This window comes from Strongylocentrotus purpuratus, unplaced genomic scaffold (genome assembly GCF_000002235.5).
Source record: "Strongylocentrotus purpuratus isolate Spur 01 unplaced genomic scaffold, Spur_5.0 spur5_scaffold_2, whole genome shotgun sequence".
NCBI classification, from domain to species: Eukaryota; Metazoa; Echinodermata; class Echinoidea; order Camarodonta; family Strongylocentrotidae; genus Strongylocentrotus; species Strongylocentrotus purpuratus.
Window position 1 is genome coordinate 21,299,867 of NW_022145605.1, and position 25,249 is coordinate 21,325,115.

At 38.2% G+C, this 25,249-nt stretch overlaps 1 protein-coding gene across 1 annotated transcript; it reads left to right on the plus strand.

Annotated features, from left to right (window-relative positions):
- The first annotated feature begins 353 nt into the window (after positions 1–353).
- On the plus strand, positions 354–25,058 carry LOC100889593 (cyclic nucleotide-gated channel rod photoreceptor subunit alpha-like). The gene is made up of 12 exons (XM_030991952.1): positions 354–1,652; positions 2,408–2,466; positions 3,197–3,258; positions 4,692–4,780; positions 16,698–16,800; positions 17,338–17,492; positions 18,395–18,481; positions 19,517–19,613; positions 20,280–20,419; positions 21,039–21,267; positions 21,991–22,134; positions 23,558–25,058. Exons 1-12 carry the CDS (start codon positions 826–828, stop codon positions 23,687–23,689), a joined length of 2,124 nt encoding a protein of 707 aa, XP_030847812.1. The 5' UTR covers positions 354–825; the 3' UTR covers positions 23,690–25,058.
- Positions 25,059–25,249: the final 191 nt, after the last annotated feature.

Here is a 25,249-nt window from a genome sequence, read left to right on the forward strand (position 1 = left end):
TATTACTTGTTAATCACTGTTATCATAATAATGCATTTTGACCAGGAAATGGAATTGAGAACAGTTTTTAAAAAAATGATCCATTTGCAATATCTATTATATACTCAAATTTTGACCAGGAAATGGAATTGAGAACAGTTTTAAAAAAAATGATCCATTTGCAATATCTATTATATACTCGAATGCCTGATTGGCGTGGTCTCTGTTGACTGACCTATTGACACATAATCGTGTTTTCAGATTTCGGCTGAAGAAAGAAAAAAATTCCCCTTTTGGGGAAGTGCACTGAGGTGACACACGCTTCGTATAATTGCACTGCAAATACAGTATTTGGGTTTCACTCGTACTTCTCCTTGCATGACACCAGTATCGGGATTTTGCCATAGCTGCGATATAAAAACGGTCGACTGTCCATACAAAAAAAAAGAGTATTATCATTTGTATGCACATGGAGGTGTTCCGGTAGCTTGTTGATTGTACCACTACAGACTACAGTGTGGACGTCAACCTCGAAATCAATATTAGTTTATAGGCCTTGTAATAGTTATTCGACTTTTCCACATGATCTTCTCAAACGGATATTAATGTGCCTAATATTTGTTTGTGTCTAGACATGAAATGAGGGTATTTTCGTTCGTGGTATCAACGCCTTTGGAAAAATTTACATGCAACGAGTCATGGGAATGCATGTAGCTACAATATCAAAAGACATTGCTGAGATCCATGTTCTTCATCAGTTAGCATTTGGAAATCAGTTGAAAGTATAATGGGAGAGTAAAAATGAAGTCAGTATAAGGATTACAAGACGTGTTACCTTCAGGTACCATGGGGGCCTCTTGGCATAAAGAGAAAAACAGGCAAACTGACATAATTCTTAGGAAATTAAGCCCGAGGCGCAGACAGAATTATGATAGGTACACCAAAGACGAAAGTGGCAAACCCGTGGTCATTGAACTCAACGAGGAGGAAGAAAGAGAACGAATGAAGAGTATCGTCGTTCCTGACGGCGATTTCCTCCTCTACTGGCTGACGGTGGTCAGCGTCGCTGTGGTGTATAACCTCTGGGCGTTGATCGCCCGCGAGGCCTGGCCTGCGCTTCAAGAGAAAAGCCGTGTCGGCTGGTTCCTTGCGGATTACTTCTGTGACTTCATCTACATTCTGGACATGGCGGTCCAGGGCCGTACGGCGTACTTGAAACACGGTCTCCATGTCCTAGACGGACAGAAACTCTTGAGACATTATGTCAGATCATGGCAGGGCGTGGTTGATCTCCTCTCCCTCCTCCCCACCGATCTCTTCTACCTCCTTGATACCAAACGTCTGCATCCGATCGTGAGATGTCCGAGGTTACTTCGGGTCTACAGGTTCCATCTCTGGTATGTGAAAGTAGAGAGCAGGATCCAGTTCCCGAATGTCTTCCGAGTCTTCAATCATATTCACGTGCTGTTGTTGGGCCTCCATTGGACGGGTGCAGTTTATTATCTCATCAGTAAAGCTATTGCGGGGACTTCACCCACATTTAATGATTGGGTATACTCAGAACCCTTCGGGAGGAATGCCTCATTAGCTCATAAATACCTTGCTTCATTCTACTGGTCAACGTTAACATTGACCACGATCGGTGACCTCCCGCCTCCTGAAAACGAAATTGAGTGAGTAAAAGTCCCAGCTAGTTTAATAGTTATCAGCTAGTCTAACTCCTTTTCTTCTTTTTTTCTTCAACTTTTGTATATTCTTCCACAAATAACGGAAAATAGATGAAAAATTAACCTGAAATTGAAAGAATGATATTGAATTAAATTGTGACCGCCATATAAATAATAAAAAAATATTTGTTCGCACATGTAGAAAATAAAGAATTCTTCTGCAACAACTTCTGTTCGGAGCCAACATTTAAACAATCACAAGAACATTGATTGAAAAAATGAAACGAAAAATCTCTCAAATTATCATTATAACCATTAACTAATGATAGTGTGACATATTCATAAATAAACAAATGAAAATAAATAAATTCAAAAAAGCATGTAAATTCTTCTCAGTCTGAACTTTGTTTATCTGAACTGGCTGGTATAGGAAATTGATCATACATGGAATTCTTTTAAATTTGGTACATACGTTACCCACTCTCGGTGTATATACTCGACTTTCCTCTTCTTTTAAACTTTGCAACGTTTAACATGAAATTATGAACAGATTTATCAATGTATCACGAATCCTTGCTATATTCCTGCATATCTTTTGTCACTCCTGTACATTTTGTTTTCATCTCATTTTATGTTGTTATAAATCCATTCCTTCGCAAAGAAACATGCAATAACCAAATGTATGTGCTCGTTTTTATTCATATTATCATATATATATCAATATCTATATGTTATTTGTCTGTTGGTGTTCGTTATTTCAGGTATTTCGTGCAAATTGTTGGTTATCTGGTCGGCATATTCATTTTCGCTACCGTTGTCGGTAAGATCTTATATTTGCTAACTAGTTTCAGTTTTCTCCCCATTTTTACTTTGATTACAAGTTTTCCCGTGCATATAGTCATGCCATGATAGAGCGTCAGGAAAGGGAGAGGGACAAGGGCAATCTCCTCCCTAAAAAATGAATTTAGTTTTATTCAGCACAGCCGTTCAAGCTGCCCTGCCTATAGGGACTGATCCGGGAATTATAAAGGGTGGGGGCGCAAATCAGAAAAATTACACATTGAGGAGGCATTTTTATTGTTGTTGTTGTTGTGTACTTAAGGTATAATAATTGTGTTTGAAAGGAGGGATAGGCGGGTTTGTTTGCCCCACAGATTCACCACTTGATATCTAAACATGTGTTACATATACTAATACTGACAAATGGACTTTCTGATAGAGAGGCAACCTAGTAAATAAAATCAACTCAAATAGAGTTTGGTCTGTTTTTTAATTTTTTTTATTACCTGACTGCTAATAAAGTATGTGTATGCTCCTAAGTAAGCAACCATGGGTCCTACGGCTTTAAGTCCTCTCTGAGGGACTTGGTAATAAGAATAAACATGCCTTACCAAAAAGCTATAGTGCACCGATTTGTTTTCTAACCCGGGATTTTCTGGTTGTGAGATCACTACTCTACCACTGAACCATCTCACATCCTGTATATCAAATCACAATCGAAGTCATTAGTATACATCAATCATACTCGTATTATTGATCCAAAATAACAGGGCAAGTTGGTGCAGTCATCGCGAATCGAAATGCTACGCGGATGGACTTCGAGCGGCAAGTTGTAAGTCAACATTTGTTAGCTTTTTGTTTCGTTTTTTCCACTTAGTTTTGGTCATGCTAAAGCACGGGTGGCCAACCCGCGGCCCGCGGAGCAGTGAAAAAATACTTATAAAAAACATCATAAAAGTAATGCAGCCGCATATAGCAGCGATGAAATAGGGTAAAAAATGTACACGCAGCTATCTCTAATATTTCCATAATTTGTTTTCATCATTCACAACATATTGACTCGATACCTGGTGGTACACGGACTCCTCAAATTTCCTCTCATTACAATATATTAGCGACATTAATACCCGCATTAATATCACTCGCCGTGTAAATTTCAGTTTGTAATTTCCGCACGCAGTAACAACTGTTGCGAATCGAGAAATAATGTTTGAAATGCCATACTTTTCTTCAAGTTCAGACTTACAACTCTTTTCTCCCGCCGTAGAATTTTATCATGAATCTTAATCGTAAACTAAATAATCAGTCCCCTCCCCTCTACACCGCGGCCGTTCAATTAGATGTACATACAAGTAATACTTTTAGGATCATATTCTTTCTGCTGTGTCCTTGATTTGATTGAAATAACAACCAACATGGCAACGACTTCGAGACCTGCGAAGAAAAGGAGAGTTTCTGATGAAGGCATAAACTTTAAATCAGATTGGTCTCTGAAGTATTTCTTCATAGACGAGAAAGGTGAACCACTTTGCCCCATTTTTCACCAGAGTATGTAATGGAGGTTAACAACATAGTAGAAAAGCGCAAGCCACAGAAATCACACTAAAAATAAGCCTGATTTGTTTTTCTCACTGATTATGTTGTTTGCTTGTTTGTTTTTGCAAAATTTCAGGTGTGTACACGTATTGCATGAGTGTGTGTGTGTGTGTGGGGGGGGGGGGGGGGAGACTATCTATGGCCTGCCAAGTTATGCCAATCGTTAGCTGTGGCCCGCGAGCTTTACAAGGTTGGCCATCCGTGTGCTAAAGTAAGAAAGTTTCTCGCAATAGTCATCTAATGAAATAATGACTAAACTTTTTTTTAGACAGGGGTCGTAAACAATTGTATGTGTTTTTAAAAGACTACTACAGTTCCGATAAGACAGTATGTATATTTTTAGACAACCAATTTCATTGACACCTCATTTTGTGTTCTTATTACCATTGTAAAGAGCAGTGTTTTTTTTCCTTTTGGATGATTCTTGTCAACAATTTGTGAATAATTACGTTACATTCTTGTACAAATTTTGTTTTGTACTTTAAAGGATAGAAAAGGGCAAACGTGGAATGTGGAAAATAAAAATGAACTGAACTGAAATTTGTTACTTTGGCCATTGGTTTGTTTGTACGTATGTTTGTTTGTGTTTTTTTGCTTGTCCGCTTGTTTGATTTCTTTCGAGTAATCGTGTAATAATGGTTTTAAATGTTCATTATTGACCCCTGCCAGGATCATGCTAAGCGGTACATGCGAAGAAACAATGTTCCAAGGCCACTGCAGTTACGGGTTCTGCGGTGGTATGACTATACGTGGGCACGGTAAGTTATATTGCATGGCGGAAGGAGGAAGAGGAATACAAATAGCAACAATAAGTATTTCTTGTAAAGCGCTTTTTATTCCCAGTTACAACGTATAACCGATCACACCGCTTACAGTTGTATTACCCCGGTCACTTGATTCTGTTCCGATTCTGCACTGAAAAGTTTGAATGTGACCAAAAGTTTTAATGGATGATCATCAGCCCATGTATAATAATCATAATAGTAATAATAATAAACATAACATTAATAATAATAATCATTACTGTGAGGTGGTCGAGAACTCAAAATCAATGACAGACAGATCCTGTGAGAGGGCCAAGCAAAGAGTCTTTATTAGTAGTAACCAGTAACAGACACATTACATATCACTAATGCCGATAATCATGGAGATCATGCATTCCCCAAAACAAGTCATGTTATCAAATATTAAACGAGTAAATTTGCCCTTTAAAAACCAATTGCCACAGTACAATGTAGCTGAAACTCTCAACATTAACACAGGTAAATACCTGACCCAAATACTTAAACAACTGGAAGTAACAGTCAATATAAACCTCATATAAAGCAATACATTCACATATTTGGATAAACCAACACACCAAGCTAGGTTTAATAACCTTATCATGTGACCTCAATATCACTACTTAATTCTTGTTCAATAAACTATACCTTTAACTTGTACATTGTAATATTAAGACAATGCACATCGTCGTCGCTCTATCACTCATTGCTAAATTATGTTCAATGTGTCCAGGCTAACTATTATCGTTCCACGACTATTATTCAGTGAACAGCACACCTTCTAAAGCTATACAAGTTCTTGACGTACAGATCTACTTGAAGCAATGTTCTGTCATCACCTTGTTATGCACATCGTCGTCGCTCTATCACTCATTGCTAAATTATGTTCAATGTGTCCAGGCTAACTATTATCGTTCCACGACTATTATTCAGTGAACAGCACACCTTCTAAAGCTATACAATTAAGTTCTTGACGTACAGATCTACTTGAAGCAATGTTCTGTCATCACCTTGTCATGCACATCGTCGTCGCTCTATCACTCATTGCTAAATTATGTTCAATGTGTCCAGGCTAACTATTATCGTTCCACGACTATTATTCAATGAACAGCACTCCTTCTAAAACTATACGAGTTCTTGACGTACATATCTACTTGACTCTTTGCGAGGTCTTCCGGACATGCACCCTCGTCGATGATGTTGCTGTTGCACACGCCGCCGTCCACTTGGGTTCGAATCCCATCCTTCGGTCGCCAGTTGTGAGGTGGTCGAGAACTCAAAATCAATGACAGACAGATCCTGTGAGAGGGCCAAGCAAAGAGTCTTTATTAGTAGTAACCAGTAACAGACACATTACATATCACTAATGCCGATAATCATGGAGATCATGCATTCCCCAAAACAAGTCATGTTATCAAATATTAAACGAGTAAATTTGCCCTTTAAAAACCAATTGCCACAGTACAATGTAGCTGAAACTCTCAACATTAACACAGGTAAATACCTGACCCAAATACTTAAACAACTGGAAGTAACAGTCAATATAAACCTCATATAAAGCAATACATTCACATATTTGGATAAACCAACACACCAAGCTAGGTTTAATAACCTTATCATGTGACCTCAATATCACTACTTAATTCTTGTTCAATAAACTATACCTTTAACTTGTACATTGTAATATTAAGACAATGCAAATATCCTAATAACATAAACTTAAATAGGGCTATCCTGGTTCCCCCTTTTCACAGTAAGCACATATTAAAGAATGAATAATGAAACTAACAATATATCATAATAATGGAACAAAGACAAAATATCTCTGCTTTTAAATATCACAAGAATATCCCAAGTCCTGAAACATTGATAAATCCTGGAAACTATAAATCTCCTTATATCTGCATCAAATACAACTTTCATCAACCAATCCAATTCAAATATTTATCTTCCATACTTTTCTTGCTTCCAAACAAACTCCAACAATCTCCTGGTCTAACCCTAAACATTGCTCTTACTCCTATTATTCCATCTCAATTTATAACAATATTCTTTTATAGCAATCTGCAAAATGAGAAATAAGGTTTACAATGATAGAGGGCGCTAGAAACCCTAAAATACATAGTCAGACAAAGTTCGATCTTCACTGTTTGAAGTGCCATAATTAATATCCCCTAGCTTAGCAACCAAAATACAAACAACATGCAATACTTTTAAACACTCAACTTCTATTATAAGCACTTCTTTTCTATGCTCCCTACCGTTCTTACTGACCTCATTCCTAAACCAAGACTTATACTCATCACATCAATTAGAGCGTACCCTGGTCCTGGTCCTGGCTCTGGGACTAGGCACAACATTAGCGCGCACGCACTACACCCAATTTTGGTACCGCGCGTTCAACTTATTAGTGTACATAACCATGTACTACAATGTAAATGCATATAACAAATCAAAGCGCTAAGCATCACACAGTTTAACATTAAATCCTCGTCTCCAATATAATCATATCAACCCACATGATACATCAAAATAACTACTGAAATCGTTCTGACACAATACACATATATGTACATAACAAATCTCTAGCATAACAATATTAATATTTACTAAACATAACAGTGGTTCAAGTTTGGTCAACTCACCTGTGAGAGGGCCAAGCAAAGAGTGCCGGCTTGTCTCAGCACTCCGCCCTCTACAGGTCACATGGTAATTTCCTAACCCCTTACATCCTTCCCCACTTAAAACGTCATCGCCCTCGATGACCGAAGGAACAATATTTAAACCATCAACTACCAACAAACGTATAACACATAATAACCTTGCCACTAAGGTAGCACGTGGCGACATAACATGCACCTATATTAAACTGCATCATTACCTGTATCTTTCCACTACATAGCGGTCCCTTTAAGTGTCATTGTGCAAGCTCGCAAAAACACAGTATACACTATAAATACATATATACAAAAATCGTATGCAATATCTTATCGCATATCTTTCTTCTTTGTAAATATCAAAAACCAAAAATAAAATTTGTTGCTAAAAGTCACATCCCGTCTCTAAACAAAAACACAATCCTCTATAACGCTATCAATCAAAACTATAAGACCAAAATATAGCAAAATGACTAAAATTCAATCAGGGGCCCTTGCTATCGGCCTAGCAGTTCGTAGTTCTGACTGATGTTGCTGGACATACGACTTGACGTTTCTCTGACGCCCTGGTTGTCCTTCCCCACTTAGGACCAGACCATGGGGAAGCCTTCCATTTCTCCCGGACATCAAGTAGAAGGGTTCAACACCAGTACTCGCATGGACAGTGCTGTTGTAACGATTCCAGCGTCGCTTCTTGCTCTCAGGCAGAGATCCCAGCATGTTGTACAGAGTGTGGTTCAGGCGCTCATACTGACCACGAGCTGAAAACACTTCGCGATGTTTCTCCGGAAGACCCTCTAGATCTGTGCGTTCTCCAAGATACGAACTCGTCCAGTCCACATCAACCGGATTCTCATGATTCTCGACCGACAGTTCATCTTGCTCCATCTCTCGCACGACTGACGCTTTGCCGCAAAGGGCACCCAGTTGGACAGCCTTTGGGATCACAATCTCATCTTCCTTATCGCGAATTACGATGGGGGATGCCTCCTGATCTATCTGAACGAAACATGGCTGGATATCTAGTCCTACCGGCAAGGCGCCACATTCTCTCGGCTCCAGAAGCACTTCAAATGGTCCCTCACTCGCTCCAGCTGCACCTCGTGCCTCAAGCACCACTGCCTGACGTGCAGATATCGCAACACTTCCCTCCCGTCTGAGACGGGCCGTTTCGTTTCGTGGCGTCTGTTCCACAGGGATCGAAGATGGGGCAATTGGTGGTCCTTCTGGTGGCGGCATCCATACCCCCGGGTTGGGCAAAGGTACTGGTAAGGGTCCGGTCTGCTGTACCCAGCCGCCAGGTGGTTGCCCATAAGGTTGCCCAGGATGAGATGCCCACCCATCGGGATGGGGAAACGGTGGCGGTGCAGATGGCCCCCCTCTCGGTGCCCAACGTCTATATTGCTCTGTATACTGGGGGCCCTGTTCCCTGTCTTGACGAGCCCTGGTATATTGAAGTCCTTGTCTCTTATGTGGACATTCCCGAGCATAATGTCCCCAACCGCTACAATTGAAGCATTGTACATTCTCTGCATTGCGAGTCAAGGGTGGTTTCAGCGATGTTGCTAGGTCGCTAACTGCTCCGACGACTCGATCGGCCAGTTCCTTTACTGCCCGCATCATCTCTACTACATCTGGCCGGTTCGTCTGTGTTTGTAGCTGTGACTGGAGGGCCGTCTGGTGCACTGTTCCTGTGGAACTCTTGAAACGGGCCTCCTCCCGCTGCTCCCTCCTAATGGCAACCTCCCTGAGTTCCCGGAATTGAACTGATGTTCCCCCCTCATACCTATCTTGGAGGGTGTTCCTAAGGTATCGGTCGCCGATTCCCTCGATAAACTGCTCAGCTAGGGTGGCTTCTGGTTCCGAATATAGTCGGCCTCTCCAGCTCGTGAGGCGGAGAAAACGGTTTTCAAGGTCCAACGCGAAATCTCTGACGCTTTCTCCTTTTTGCTGCTTCCTCTCCAGGAATAGTCGTTGGAGCTCCCCCACCGGAACATGGTCCGCATACGAGTCCTGAATGTACGAGAGGATATCTGCGATGCCTTTCCCCTCTCTAATTAGCGACTTCACCTCCATCTTCGGTCCATCTTTGAGATAATCTAGGATGAATGCCCCTTGTTGTTGGTCGGGAATGGCGTACTTGGTGAAAGCACTCCTCATGGAGTTGACAAAATCTGCAACCTCTCCTGGCCGGCCTCCAAATGTGGGTAGCTTTCTTTCAGGTGCCATAATAATCTGGGGTGGGGGGCGGGACAGCAACTTTTCCAGCTGTTCTTGGACACTATCCCTGTTGTCCTCTTTAGGTTGGAGAAGTGGCCGGTAGACATGACCCCACTCCCCTATTGGATGGATCTTCCCCCCGATAGCAGGTACAACTACCTCCATCCCGTCTGTGTCTAAATACACCAGCCCCTTGGCCTTGGGGAAATTGGTTTGTAATGCTTCTAGGCTAAGGGGCCCATCAGTACCCGTCAAAGGAAATTTTAATTTCCTTCCCCCCTCTTCAATCCTAACGTACAAAGCCATATCAGCGAGTATCAACAAAAAAATTAACAAGCTATGTTCCAATTGCATACAAGAACTTTCCTAATATATATCTTAGTCTCAAAAACTTCGATTTAAATCATGAAATATATTCACTTAGAAATTAGTCCTTTAAACTATAACACCTTCCGAAGGATTTCAATATCAATATTAAACCAAGGTACTATCACATGTTCCAAACCGACTTCAAAAAAATAAATCTATTGAATCTAAACATTCTCAAAACTTGACCGACTCTCAAATTTCCAATAACATCAATATCAAGAATAATTAATTACCTTTCCATAAAAGTAATACTCTTCAACCACATCTACTCACTTCAGTTAAAAACATTTTCCCCAATACCTACATGTAGCAAAATCAATCTTTAATAAAAACAACTATCGTAAAACTTAAAATACATTCTTAAAGTAAGTTCTCGAAGCAAGTTCTTGAAGCAATGTTCTTTCACCACCTTGCCATGCACATCGTCGTCGCTCTATCACTCATTGCTAAATTATGTTCAATGTGTCCAGGCTAACTATTATCGTTCCACGACTATTATTCAGTGAACAGCACACCTTCTAAAGCTATACAAGTTCTTGACGTACAGATCTACTTGAAGCAATGTTCTGTCATCACCTTGTTATGCACATCGTCGTCGCTCTATCACTCATTGCTAAATTATGTTCAATGTGTCCAGGCTAACTATTATCGTTCCACGACTATTATTCAGTGAACAGCACACCTTCTAAAGCTATACAATTAAGTTCTTGACGTACAGATCTACTTGAAGCAATGTTCTGTCATCACCTTGTCATGCACATCGTCGTCGCTCTATCACTCATTGCTAAATTATGTTCAATGTGTCCAGGCTAACTATTATCGTTCCACGACTATTATTCAATGAACAGCACTCCTTCTAAAACTATACGAGTTCTTGACGTACATATCTACTTGACTCTTTGCGAGGTCTTCCGGACATGCACCCTCGTCGATGATGTTGCTGTTGCACACGCCGCCGTCCACTTGGGTTCGAATCCCATCCTTCGGTCGCCAGTTGTGAGGTGGTCGAGAACTCAAAATCAATGACAGACAGATCCTGTGAGAGGGCCAAGCAAAGAGTCTTTATTAGTAGTAACCAGTAACAGACACATTACATATCACTAATGCCGATAATCATGGAGATCATGCATTCCCCAAAACAAGTCATGTTATCAAATATTAAACGAGTAAATTTGCCCTTTAAAAACCAATTGCCACAGTACAATGTAGCTGAAACTCTCAACATTAACACAGGTAAATACCTGACCCAAATACTTAAACAACTGGAAGTAACAGTCAATATAAACCTCATATAAAGCAATACATTCACATATTTGGATAAACCAACACACCAAGCTAGGTTTAATAACCTTATCATGTGACCTCAATATCACTACTTAATTCTTGTTCAATAAACTATACCTTTAACTTGTACATTGTAATATTAAGACAATGCAAATATCCTAATAACATAAACTTAAATAGGGCTATCCTGGTTCCCCCTTTTCACAGTAAGCACATATTAAAGAATGAATAATGAAACTAACAATATATCATAACTAGAATTTAATTCGTCACGAGGACGAATAAGGTGGTCTGCCTTCAAGTTATATAGACATGTAAACAATGATGATCATCATGATGATCATGATGATGATGATCTTGATAGTAATTGTGATGACGAATATGATGATGATGATGATCATGATGATGTTGATGATTATCATCAACAGACCATGATGACATCAGACTGAAAAAAATGAGAGAACATTGAGATAGTATATAGTCTCAGCTACAACATACTCAAAAATCAACAAAAATCAAGCCGAAATAACGGCGATATTGCTCGCAAAAGACAAGAATGTAGAATCCAGATTTGAGAAAAAGTCATCTCCCATAAGGATTACACGCAAAAAGTAATGGATCAAGTGATAATAGGGTAATAATAAAGTAAATATGGTTGTTTATTACATTATTTGCGATTGTATGTGTTTTAATATTCAAAGGAGATGGTACAGTGAAAGGTCAAAAAGAAAAAAAAGTGAAGAAAAAAAATTGTTGGAGACGCCCGGACTCGAACCAGGGACCTCGAGGTCGGAAGTCAAGTGCGTTGCCGATATACCAAAACATTTCCTATAGAGATTACACGTAAACGGAAAATGTAATTCTCAAATCCCACTTTGTAAGTGAAATATGAGCATGATCCCGGCATCTGATCGAAAAATAAAAGGCACACTTGTGATAGCTTATTGTCTCAGCTACAACATACTCAAAGCTCAGCGTAAACAAAGATAAAACGACGGAGATATTGCTCGCGAAAGACGAGAATGTAGAAACCAGTTTTGAGAAAAAGTCATGTCCCATAGAGAATACACGCAAAATGTGAAAAATTGACATGCCTCCTTTAATCGCAAAAATACGCCATGATGCCTTTGTCAAAATGAAATATCGTGGTGACTGCATTTGTAGAGAATATTCTAAGGTAGAACATATCAAAATTTGAAAGAAAATTGATCAATATTTGCAGAGATACAATCAATTTTCCAAAAATCTGCTGACGTCATAATATGAAAATTGAAATTTTGAGTTCGGAGGCCATTATGATGACGTCATGAGTTAATTGAGGGTCAAATGAAACATGAAATCATATCTCCAACTCATAATCTATTTAAATATGAAAGAAATTGGGGGGTATCTATCCATCCTGAAGAGTTACAATGAATTTTGTATAGGCATGTTTTTGCACATGTATGTTATGTATTACAAGAGCTCGCACGCACGGTAATTATCTTAAACGGACGCTCATTCCGTTATTAATGGGCAGAAAAAGTTGAACAAGGTATCAAAATGCTTGAAAAAATGTGCCAAATATGATGACAGAAAAAATTTGGCGATTCTATGTTGGAAGATGCAATTATGCGCGAAAACGCGCGCGCATGTCCGTGCGCGCGTTTTTTTGCAAAATGCTTAAAATGGCCTGAAACGTATGCAAAATTAATTTGGAACGAATTTGACCATTTTAAAATTTTAATGCGCGCGTACGTGCGCGTCGAGGTGCGCGCGCAAATTTTTTTGACATTTTTCGTTGACCTTTGACCGGAAGTTGATGTATACCAAATATGGTTGATTTTTGATGACTCGTTATCGAGATATGATACTGACCTGATTTTTACAAAATGGCGCCTGGATGACGTCACGATGACCCCATGAACTTGAAAAAGGTTTCGGGAACTTCATATCATAGGGCCTGATGACTAGCAGAAATTTGAAGGAAATTGACCAGGTCGAGTTCGAGTAAACGTATACACAAAAAAAGTGTACGGAATAAATAAAAACTAGAATTTAATTCGTCACGAGGACGAATAAGGTGGTCTGCCTTCAAGTTATATAGACATGTAAACAATGATGATCATCATGATGATCATGATGATGATGATCTTGATAGTAATTGTGATGACGAATATGATGATGATGATGATCATGATGATGTTGATGATTATCATCAACAGACCATGATGACATCAGACTGAAAAAAATGAGAGAACATTGAGATAGTATATAGTCTCAGCTACAACATACTCAAAAATCAACAAAAATCAAGCCGAAATAACGGCGATATTGCTCGCAAAAGACAAGAATGTAGAATCCAGATTTGAGAAAAAGTCATCTCCCATAAGGATTACACGCAAAAAGTAATGGATCAAGTGATAATAGGGTAATAATAAAGTAAATATGGTTGTTTATTACATTATTTGCGATTGTATGTGTTTTAATATTCAAAGGAGATGGTACAGTGAAAGGTCAAAAAGAAAAAAAAGTGAAGAAAAAAAATTGTTGGAGACGCCCGGACTCGAACCAGGGACCTCGAGGTCGGAAGTCAAGTGCGTTGCCGATATACCAAAACATTTCCTATAGAGATTACACGTAAACGGAAAATGTAATTCTCAAATCCCACTTTGTAAGTGAAATATGAGCATGATCCCGGCATCTGATCGAAAAATAAAAGGCACACTTGTGATAGCTTATTGTCTCAGCTACAACATACTCAAAGCTCAGCGTAAACAAAGATAAAACGACGGAGATATTGCTCGCGAAAGACGAGAATGTAGAAACCAGTTTTGAGAAAAAGTCATGTCCCATAGAGAATACACGCAAAATGTGAAAAATTGACATGCCTCCTTTAATCGCAAAAATACGCCATGATGCCTTTGTCAAAATGAAATATCGTGGTGACTGCATTTGTAGAGAATATTCTAAGGTAGAACATATCAAAATTTGAAAGAAAATTGATCAATATTTGCAGAGATACAATCAATTTTCCAAAAATCTGCTGACGTCATAATATGAAAATTGAAATTTTGAGTTCGGAGGCCATTATGATGACGTCATGAGTTAATTGAGGGTCAAATGAAACATGAAATCATATCTCCAACTCATAATCTATTTAAATATGAAAGAAATTGGGGGGTATCTATCCATCCTGAAGAGTTACAATGAATTTTGTATAGGCATGTTTTTGCACATGTATGTTATGTATTACAAGAGCTCGCACGCACGGTAATTATCTTAAACGGACGCTCATTCCGTTATTAATGGGCAGAAAAAGTTGAACAAGGTATCAAAATGCTTGAAAAAATGTGCCAAATATGATGACAGAAAAAATTTGGCGATTCTATGTTGGAAGATGCAATTATGCGCGAAAACGCGCGCGCATGTCCGTGCGCGCGTTTTTTTGCAAAATGCTTAAAATGGCCTGAAACGTATGCAAAATTAATTTGGAACGAATTTGACCATTTTAAAATTTTAATGCGCGCGTACGTGCGCGTCGAGGTGCGCGCGCAAATTTTTTTGACATTTTTCGTTGACCTTTGACCGGAAGTTGATGTATACTAAATATGGTTTATTTTTGATTACTCGTTATTGAGATATGATAATGACCTGATTTTTACAAAATGGCGCCTGGATGACGTCACGATGACCCCATGAACTTGAAAAAGGTTTCGGGAACTTCATATCATAGGGCCTGATGACTAGCAGAAATTTGAAGGAAATTGACCAGGTCGAGTTCGAGTAAACGTATACACAAAAAAAGTGTACGGAATAAATAAAAATAAATAAAGAAAGAATAAAGAATAAAGAATAAAGAAAGAAAATTCTAACGAAATCAATAGGTGATCTGTCATCGACAGACCACCTAATAAATAAAGAAAGAATAAAGAATAAAGAATAAAGAATAAAGAAAGAAAATTCTAACGAAATCAATAGGTGATCTGTCATCGACAGACCACCTAATAATGGAACAAAGACAAAATATCTCTGCTTTTAAATATCACAAGAATATCCCAAGTCCTGAAACATTGATAAATCCTGGAAACTATAAATCTCCTTATATCTGCATCAAATACAACTTTCATCAACCAATCCAATTCAAATATTTATCTTCCATACTTTTCTTGCTTCCAAACAAACTCCAACAATCTCCTGGTCTAACCCTAAACATTGCTCTTACTCCTATTATTCCATCTCAATTTATAACAATATTCTTTTATAGCAATCTGCAAAATGAGAAATAAGGTTTACAATGATAGAGGGCGCTAGAAACCCTAAAATACATAGTCAGACAAAGTTCGATCTTCACTGTTTGAAGTGCCATAATTAATATCCCCTAGCTTAGCAACCAAAATACAAACAACATGCAATACTTTTAAACACTCAACTTCTATTATAAGCACTTCTTTTCTATGCTCCCTACCGTTCTTACTGACCTCATTCCTAAACCAAGACTTATACTCATCACATCAATTAGAGCGTACCCTGGTCCTGGTCCTGGCTCTGGGACCAGGCACAACATTAGCGCGCACGCACTACACCCAATTTTGGTACCGCGCGTTCAACTTATTAGTGTACATAACCATGTACTACAATGTAAATGCATATAACAAATCAAAGCGCTAAGCATCACACAGTTTAACATTAAATCCTCGTCTCCAATATAATCATATCAACCCACATGATACATCAAAATAACTACTGAAATCGTTCTGACACAATACACATATATGTACATAACAAATCTCTAGCATAACAATATTAATATTTACTAAACATAACAGTGGTTCAAGTTTGGTCAACTCACCTGTGAGAGGGCCAAGCAAAGAGTGCCGGCTTGTCTCAGCACTCCGCCCTCTACAGGTCACATGGTAATTTCCTAACCCCTTACATTACATTAATAATAATAGTAATAAAATATAATGATAGTTACTACTACTATTTACTACTAATAATTATTATGATAATAACAATAATAGTGATAATACTAATGATAATAAATTACACTTTTATAACGTGTATTACAAATTCTAAGCGCTTTACACACACAAATGCTGATTATTTACGATAGTCCTATGATAATGAAAAGAATATCAAGTTTAACGGTAAGTAGTTACAATTTACACTAACTTGAACTTATATTACAAACATTAATCTAGTCAAATACAAAGTACTCTCAGTGGGAAAATGATGCATACGAATTTCCAAGGAGCGATTATATTTTTACACCCGAAAGGTTTATGTATATGCATGAGAGACTAACGTTTCCTCCTTTCAAAAGAATATTTTTCATGTTATTAACTGGCCCCATTTTCTCACGTCATGATTTGGTTGTATAGAGGGGCCACGCATGGGCAATGTGACGTCAATTCACTGGGACTCCTTCCCGACACACACCGTACAGAACTCGCACTTCATGTCAATCTTCAGACACTTAAAAGAGTAGGTTTGCTTATAAAGAATTGATGAATAAACGATTGAATAGATAGATGAATGAATATGAAGAGTATACATGTACCTGTATATATATGAAATAACCTTGGCACTTTATGTCTCAAACCTTTGTGAAACCGACCCTCATTGTATCTACAAGGATATTCAGGAGAGAAGGAGGCACTGTGGTAGCATAAGAGGAAGAGGAAGACGAATAAAAAAGGGGAGAAAGAAGAAGGAGAAGTAGTACTAGTACTACTAGTAGTAGTAGTAGTAGCAGCAGTAGTAGTAGTAGTAGTAGTAGTAGTAGTAGTAGTAGTAGTAATTGTAGTAGTAGTAGTAGTAATTGTAGTAGTAGTAGTAGAAGTAGAAGAAGAAGAATAAAAAGAGGAAGAAGAAGAAGAGGAGGAGAAAGACGAAGAAGAAGAAGTAGAAGTAGTAGTAGTACTACTAGTAGCAGTATAATAACAGTAGTAGTAGTAGTAGTAGTAGTAGTAGTACAAGTAGTTATATGATATCAATTAATTCACTTTTCCTTCATCTCAGGTTTCTCTTTTCAAAGTTTGTCCACCAGAGATCTTGAATGATTTAGTACTCAGGATGCAGTTCTGTATCTGTACTCCTGGTGACAAAGTATGCAAGATGGGAGCCATTGCTAAAGAGATGTTCTTCATTTCGGATGGTAAATTCAAGGTTACCGAGTAAGTGCTCTATAAATTAAAAATGATTACATATGATTACAATAATACTAGAAAGTAGAATAACAGAATAGTAAATAATTGAGTCTTATTTACCAAGCCCACAATATTGATCCTCCCGCGGGCCATGCAGTTATTATTCCCAGCGATTGTCAGGCACGCATTTATTTACACCTCAACACCTGTATGGTGGAGAGTGAAAAACGAGGACTAATGTCTTGTGAAAGGACATCAGTATACTTGGTTTGGGATTCGAACCCTTAACACTTCGATTGGGAGTCAAGTGAATAAACCATTATACCACGACACCTCCACGTAAATGACAATTGCAAATATCTCAATTTTAATCAACAATCATATATTTCTTTAGAAATTTATTGTAACTATTGTAAACCTGCAAGTTAGCATTCCTATAATTATTGTATGAAACGTTTGCAAATGGAGAAAAAAAAAGGAATGAAAGTATTAAATGGAAAACTTTGCCTGGGATAAAACGTATTACTACATGAATAAGTACTACTATTGCTAATAATAGTAACTGTTTCGTATAAAGCACTATAATTAACACAGTAATTACCCAACCAAAGCGCTTACAATATTATTACCCCGGTCATGGGATGCACCCTCAATGCACCTTAAATGCAACTTAAATATACCGTAAAAGCACCTTCGAATAGAATATTTAATCATTACCTTACAGGCCTAACATGCCAGATAAATAATCATCAATTTCGTGTATTCAAACATTTATATAGTCCTATACGGTTAAACAAAGTATATATGCTGGTTTAGTCCTATACAGTACTGTTATCAAGAGAAAAATGTATATTATTTGAATGACGTGTGATATCTTTATCAATTTATCATAAGATTAATTTCATTCCATCATTTTATTTGAATTCCAGTGACGCAGGTCGAGTAGTGGCTACTCGGGCATCAGGCGAATACTTCGGAGAGATCGGCATACTCAATCTAAAAGAAAATAGTCATAGGTAAAAACATTATGATCATCATTTTGTGTAAGAAAAGCATGTTTAAGATCATGTACGGTGGAGGTAAAAGTCAAAGAGGAAACGAAACGAGATTAACTCTTAGACTACTTTGGCTTTACCATTGCAGGAGCGGTAAGTAAAAAAAAATATATATATTTCGTTAAGTCACAATGCCATAGATTAGATGTTACCAAAGAAATCCTGTTGGTGATTCAAGCACATAAAATCATGTAATAAATCATAAATCATTCATGAATCATGTAAAGAGAAAGTTATAAGACCTTTAATGTTGCATCATTATATAAATGATAGCAGGTGCATCTAGCGAGTTTTGAATAAATTTAAGGAAAAAAGTGCTCTCCGATAATTTAAGATAAAGGCACATGTGAAGGAGGCTAAGTTTTCGGGAGAGATAAGTAAACGCAAAGGGAAATTATTTGAACGGAAAACAGACACTTATCTAAAGTAACAAATGAAAGTTTTCATATTTGAAAAAGGGTTGCTTGTAAGAAAGGGATACGTGCACTCATTTAAAAAAGGAAAGGGGCACTTGTCGAATTAAAAGGCGAGCTTATAAAATGAACACTTATAAGAGGGAGAAAGTGCACAAGGAAAGGAGGCACGTGTGGGAGTAAAAGGGCACTCATAGAGATGAAGGTGAAAAGGGACACTTATAAGAGGAGGAAAAGGGGCGCTTATTGGAAAGGAAACGGTGCACTTATAAGGGAGGAAAATTGACACCTATTGGAAATGAAATGGGGCACAATTGTGGTACTTGAAAAAGTGGAGGGGCACCAGCTATGCCCCTTTTGTCCCTTCCTCCCCCTCTGGAAGCGCCGCCTTTCTTATGATTATATTCTTCGTGTTCCTATTGCTATCATCGAATCTACGTCGGTGCTACATGTACAATCAAAGAACTTTATCTTTATTCAATAATTTTTTTGTTGGGCCCGGAAATATGAAATAAATCATAAATCGTTCCAATATAGTTGATCATTAGTATGGCAAATTAAATATATATCTTTGTATTGATAGGAGAACGGCCAATGTACAATCTGTTGGATTCTCCGAGCTTTTTACACTCTCTAAAGGTGATATTGTTGACGTGCTTAAAGACTACCCAGCGGTTATGGTGAGTAAAAGCCAAAAGAGGTTGTGATCCGAAACAAACTAAAATATCTCGTAACCCCCCCCCCCCCCCTATATCAGACTAGTGAACCCTGACACCTGTTAGAAAAGTTGCCGTTCTCATTAATATTCCAGTAATTTTTCAGAAGGCCCATCACATATGGAAAACCTGGGCTAGTAACAATGTTGGGTCCGTATTTATATACACGTACGAGAATTGGACGTTCTTGGCTCCAACTGTTTGTTTTCGCCTCCTTTCGTTAATAAGTATTGGTGTCCTCTCTGGGTCATCATCATCGTCGTCGTCGCCGTCGTTGTCATCATCATCATCATCAATCCTCTCATCATTATCATCATCAAATAATCATCATATCATCATCATCGTCGTCGTCGTCGTCGTCATCGTCGTCTTCATCAACTGTCTCTCATCATTCATCATCATCATCGTCGTTGTCGCATCATCATGATCACCATGTTCATCATTATCATTATCGTCATCATCATTAATTGTCTCTCATCATTATGTCGAATATCATTATTGTCATCATAACCATCATTAATATTAATATAATCCTCATCTTGCACATTGATATTAAAATCATCACCATCTTCATCATTAATAACAACATCTCTCGTCATATTTATCTCATCACTTCACGACTGAATACAGAAAATGATCCAGGAAGAAGGAATGCGGAGACTCGCGACGATGACGACACAAACGCCGCAGTCAGACGAAGACGAGGATGATGTTGGCGATGTACACGATGAAACAGATATTGACCAAGTCAGTAGTATCACTGAAATAAGGTAGTCTATTATGGTACTTTTTTAATCGAAAGTATGAATGCTTTTTCACACCGTGGAAGAAATGATACTCTAAACACATATGATCAATCTATTCAGCTGTAAGTGGATGGTCGTGGCATCGTGTATCATTCACTTGACTCTCGATCCAAGGGTTGTGGGTTCAAATCCCAGCCTGGTACTAATGTATTTAGCAAGACATTAATCCGGCGTGTGTCACCCTCAACCTAGGAGTAAATGGGTACCTGGCAATTGCTGGGGCAAAAATAACAATTGCGGTGCTTTCAGGAGAAAACAGCTTTGATACAGACGAGGCTTCCCTGGGCAAAATACGACCTTGCAATAATTATTACCCAAAAATAATATTGCCATTTACACCCATTTACACCCGCTTCTCCAATAGATCGTTACGATTTTGAATTCACGCCAGTTAAGAACCTGATACTGACAAGAAACTCACAGCCTCTTGCCTTTGGGTTAAGATAATTCCAGCGTCTTTTGTTTGGCGTCATTCACAATCATATTTTCTTCAAAGTCTTATTCAGGAAATAGGTGCACAAAATCATAAAAATATACGCTGTGATGACTATCTTTACATTATTTGCATGAACTCATTTTTTAGTTCGTCTGACTCGTCAATGGGAACTACGATAAAGCAAGACGAAGAATCGCAGGACGTTGGACAGAGCATCACGATGACCGAGCAGCATCGGGCCAGCGTGGCGAGTAATGGCCCCATCGTGCCCGTTGCCCATGTCAAGAATAGGACATCATCAACTTACTCGGGACCTCATGCGGTCGCGATGAAAGAAATGCTAGCATCAATTAAAAAAGCCGTTTCGGAAAAAATCGTAAGTAAAATAGTCTATATATGATATTACTGGCCATGAGTATAATAACAAGCCATCTCCATCACGCAACATGCCCAAATGGATTGTAAATTTATGAGATAAAGGTTATAGGCAATACAAAAATAAGGAAATACGAATTATGGTGAGTACAAGAACAAATATATTACAGAGTAAATCAGGCAAAATAAGCACAATGTGGTAAGATAAATTCATAATTAAACTCAAAGTAATCGAAATCTGTTTGGAATAAGTGTGTTATAAGGCTAGCTTTGAAAGAATTAACAAATAATAATTACTGGCTCTGGCTGCTGGTTCTGAAGATACCTTTCATCATCGACTTCTACTTACAAGCGGCGTAACTACCAGTCGGTGGCAAAAATATTTTTAAAAAGGGAAAAGGGATGGTAGAATGAAGACTAGTGGCCTGGATACGTCGCCAGACTGTGAACCACAGGGTGCGGGGTTCGAATCCTATAAAACTTATATTCTTTGGCAAGACGTTCAGCCACATTTCTCATAGTCGACAAAGGTGAGCTGAATGGAAACCTAGCAGGAATGAATTCCTTAAAATGCAGGAGCGAAATAATGCCAGCCATGCTAATAACAGTGGAGCGCCAGGAGTGTTAAGTTTGACAGTCAAGGTCGTTTTACAACACACTATTGTTCTTAATATTATTAATAGATACAATATTAAAATGTCTTTTTCGTATTTCAATTCCACAGGACTCTTTCGGTGAAGTGGTAGGGATGATGGAGGAAGGAAACAATGATATGCGAGAGAGACTTACAACGCTCCAACAAGAGAACGAATCCAAAGACGCAAATATTCTAGCACTAGAGAAACGAATCATAGAATTAGAAGTACCGGTAAGGATATTATAATCTTGGACTAAGAACTCTCCTTTTAGGTTTATAGTCGACTTGCCGAGTTCCAAAAATTCATCATCTCGTCTTCCCGTGTTAAATAAGTCGACTTTAGTCCGAGTTGCAACAAACTTTTCTTCTCGTCTTCTTGTCCTTAAGCATTATTTTGTGAAATGATTTCGCTCTCGCTCCTGCAGCAATGACCACAAAAAGGAAGGCGACCTTCTCTCAGTCTGACTGTGATTGGTGTAATATCTCTAATCTCTATACAATTCTGCATTTGTCATTTTGTCCCTCCAGCTGACTTTCAATGCTGCTCTCAAAAGTCTTGTAAATCATCTATCCAGTTTTGTGTCAACGTTATTCATCATCGTTCAGGCTTCTGATCCATATAACAGCACAGTTTCCACTATGAAACCCTAGGAATGGGAATTTGAGGTTGACAGCTTGTTCAAAGCTCCAAAGGCTTCTGCTTTTCAGATAATCACGTGTGTTTCCTGACTGATGAACCCATGAGCCAAGGTACTGAAAGTCTTGACCTGCTTCGACGTTGTCCTGTGAGCAGTACAAATCTCGCCTTGAAGATGGTTGTACATCATGAATTTTGTCTTGGTGCTGTTTATTTGTAAACCGAATTGCCTTGCTGCAGACTTTTCTTGTTCTAGAAGCCTCTGTACTTTTTTCAGATTGTCTGAAATGAGTGTAATATCATCAGCAGAGTCGATGTCTTTGATCATTACAGCAGGATATCCGCTACTTTTCCTTTCCTCTAGGGTAAAGCCTATCCTCAAACCATCAGTAGCCATTCTCATAGCATAATCGAATGTTATGATGAATAGGTATGGTGCTAACGTATCTCCTTGGAGCACTTCTGCTTTAGTAGTTAAGGAGTCGGTCTCTTCATCTGGTAAACATACTTAAACTGCAGTATGTACCATCCTTATACCATGTATACAGCGAATCCCTACTCAGGTAACCACTGAGTGGTTATCTCAGAGGCTCTTTAGATCTCTAACATATCCAGTCAAGTGTTTAAACCACTCGACTACGACACCTCAATTAATTGGAACATGACGCCTCTGTGTGAAACGTTTGATAGACCCTCTGGTGTAGCATTTTCTTGAGTCCCCAGATAATGCTAGATTCCAGAGAAATGAATTTAAAAGTTATTTCGAATAATACTCCTATAAGATAAATTTATTTTCCAGATATAGTTGTAGTATTAATTTGAAATTTATGAACATGCCAATCATATTCCTTATTTCTACAGGCAATAGGTCTATGATAGAGAACTGAAATCGCCCTACTTAACTTGACTTTTCAAAAGTCCTTTCAATTGTTTTACTGAGTGTTTAGTAAGATACTGGATAAATTCAATGTTTAAAATCTAATTTCAAGGCATATGTTTTGTCTTAATGTCATATAGGTGCAAGAAGCAACCAAAGATATGGAAGAGAAGATGAGAACACTCCAACGGGAGAACGAATTGAAGGAAGCAAATATCCAAACACTGGAGAAACGAATCAAAGAATTAGAGGATTTAGTGATGACAAGATGATAGTGACTGTAGACCTACCAGCTGCAGTGGCGTAGCCTGGATCCAAACATTGAGGGGGCGCCGGCATGATAGGGAGGGGGACCGGTCTTGCTCTGTCGATAGACCATGGGCACCTGGCAGGAAATAATTCCTTGAAATACTAAAGCGCCATTATGATATTCAAAATAAAGCCGATGTAATAATTGCGGAGCGCCATAAGTGTCAAATCTGACAGCCATAAGCGCTATACAAGAACCCGATACCATTATTATTATTATTATTATTAATGTTATTATTGTTGTTGTTATTATTATTCTTGTGATCATTATCATTATCATAATTAGTATTATTATTATCATGTAGGTTAAGAAGGCCTTTGGGTAGTGTTATTGTGTGGGATAGGATCGTGTCATCCTCTCTTCATGTCTCCCTGTCCTCACTTCTTCTCCTTAAAAAATAATTGTTACTTTTCTAGATATTAAATGGTGGGGAGGGGGCTCCCGAGTGACCCCCATTGTTTCCCCCTGGGCCAACTCTGGTACTGGTCAAGAAAACAAAAAATAGACCCACTATATTACCTGTAATCTTTGGTTTTAGTTTTAAGACTGTATTTCGGGGAAAACTGTAGTTCTAAATATTATTCCCATTATCAATCCTCGTTTCTTTTGAGGTTATGGAAAAAGAAAATTGTATAATAATTAAATCCTTTGCTGATAACCGCACATACTTTTCAAACTTTAAAAAGCGCACACACGTCACACTTGTGATACTGAAGAAAATGTTTTCCCGTTTATATTGCGATGCCCTTTTCTTTCTTTACTTAATTCTAAATAAATAGGCTTTTCTCTGAAATCTTCTTTGGGGATAACAATTCATGTAATTATGTCGTTCCCTACATATAATGTCAATTCAATTTGATTTTGTGAAATTTTCCCTTTCATCAACCAGTGACGAAAACAGTATTTTTTGATCGTGCCTTTACTAATTTTGAGAGAAGAATGGCTGTATGTCAGAGTTTATATTGCCGTCCATTTAATATTTTATGATATTCAAGTCAGCCGTATAATAATGTGAAAATTCTTGGCGCGTGACTTTGTCCTGTAGTTATCAGGCCATGTAATGATTGTATTTTAACATTTCAATTTTACAATTTTAAGCTAGTGCTAACTTGAACAAAAATCTTTGTATGTTAGAAATGTGGTTGTGTGGTGTATGCGCGTGTGGATGTGTGAGTATATGTGTGACTAGTGCTTTTTTATATTACAATTTTGTGTCGTATACAGTCGTCAGATCAGTTGAAAACAATAAAGGCAATAGTTCTATCATACAATTTCTATCATCGTCCTATAAAGTCATCATCATCATCATCATCATCAATATCATCATCACCATCATCGTAATCATCATCCTCACCATCACCATCCTCATCATCATCATCACCATCATCATCCTCATCATTGTCATCATCCATCATCATCATCGTTATCGTCGTCATCATCATCATCACCATCATCTTCATCACAATTATCACCACTCATCATCATCATCGTCATCATCATCATCATCATCACCCTCATCATC

What these genes read in the sequence shown, in the direction of transcription:
- LOC100889593 (XM_030991952.1), top strand. Translation starts at nt 826, where the DNA reads ATGGGGGCCTCTTGGCATAAAGAGAAAAACAGGCAAACTGACATAATT. An exon ending in CTAAAAGAAAATAGTCATAG is followed by an intron (nt 18,482 to 19,516) that starts GTAAAAACATTA and finishes TTGTATTGATAG; the next exon opens with GAGAACGGCCAATGTACAAT. An exon ending in TCATAGAATTAGAAGTACCG is followed by an intron (nt 22,135 to 23,557) that starts GTAAGGATATTA and finishes AATGTCATATAG; the next exon opens with GTGCAAGAAGCAACCAAAGA.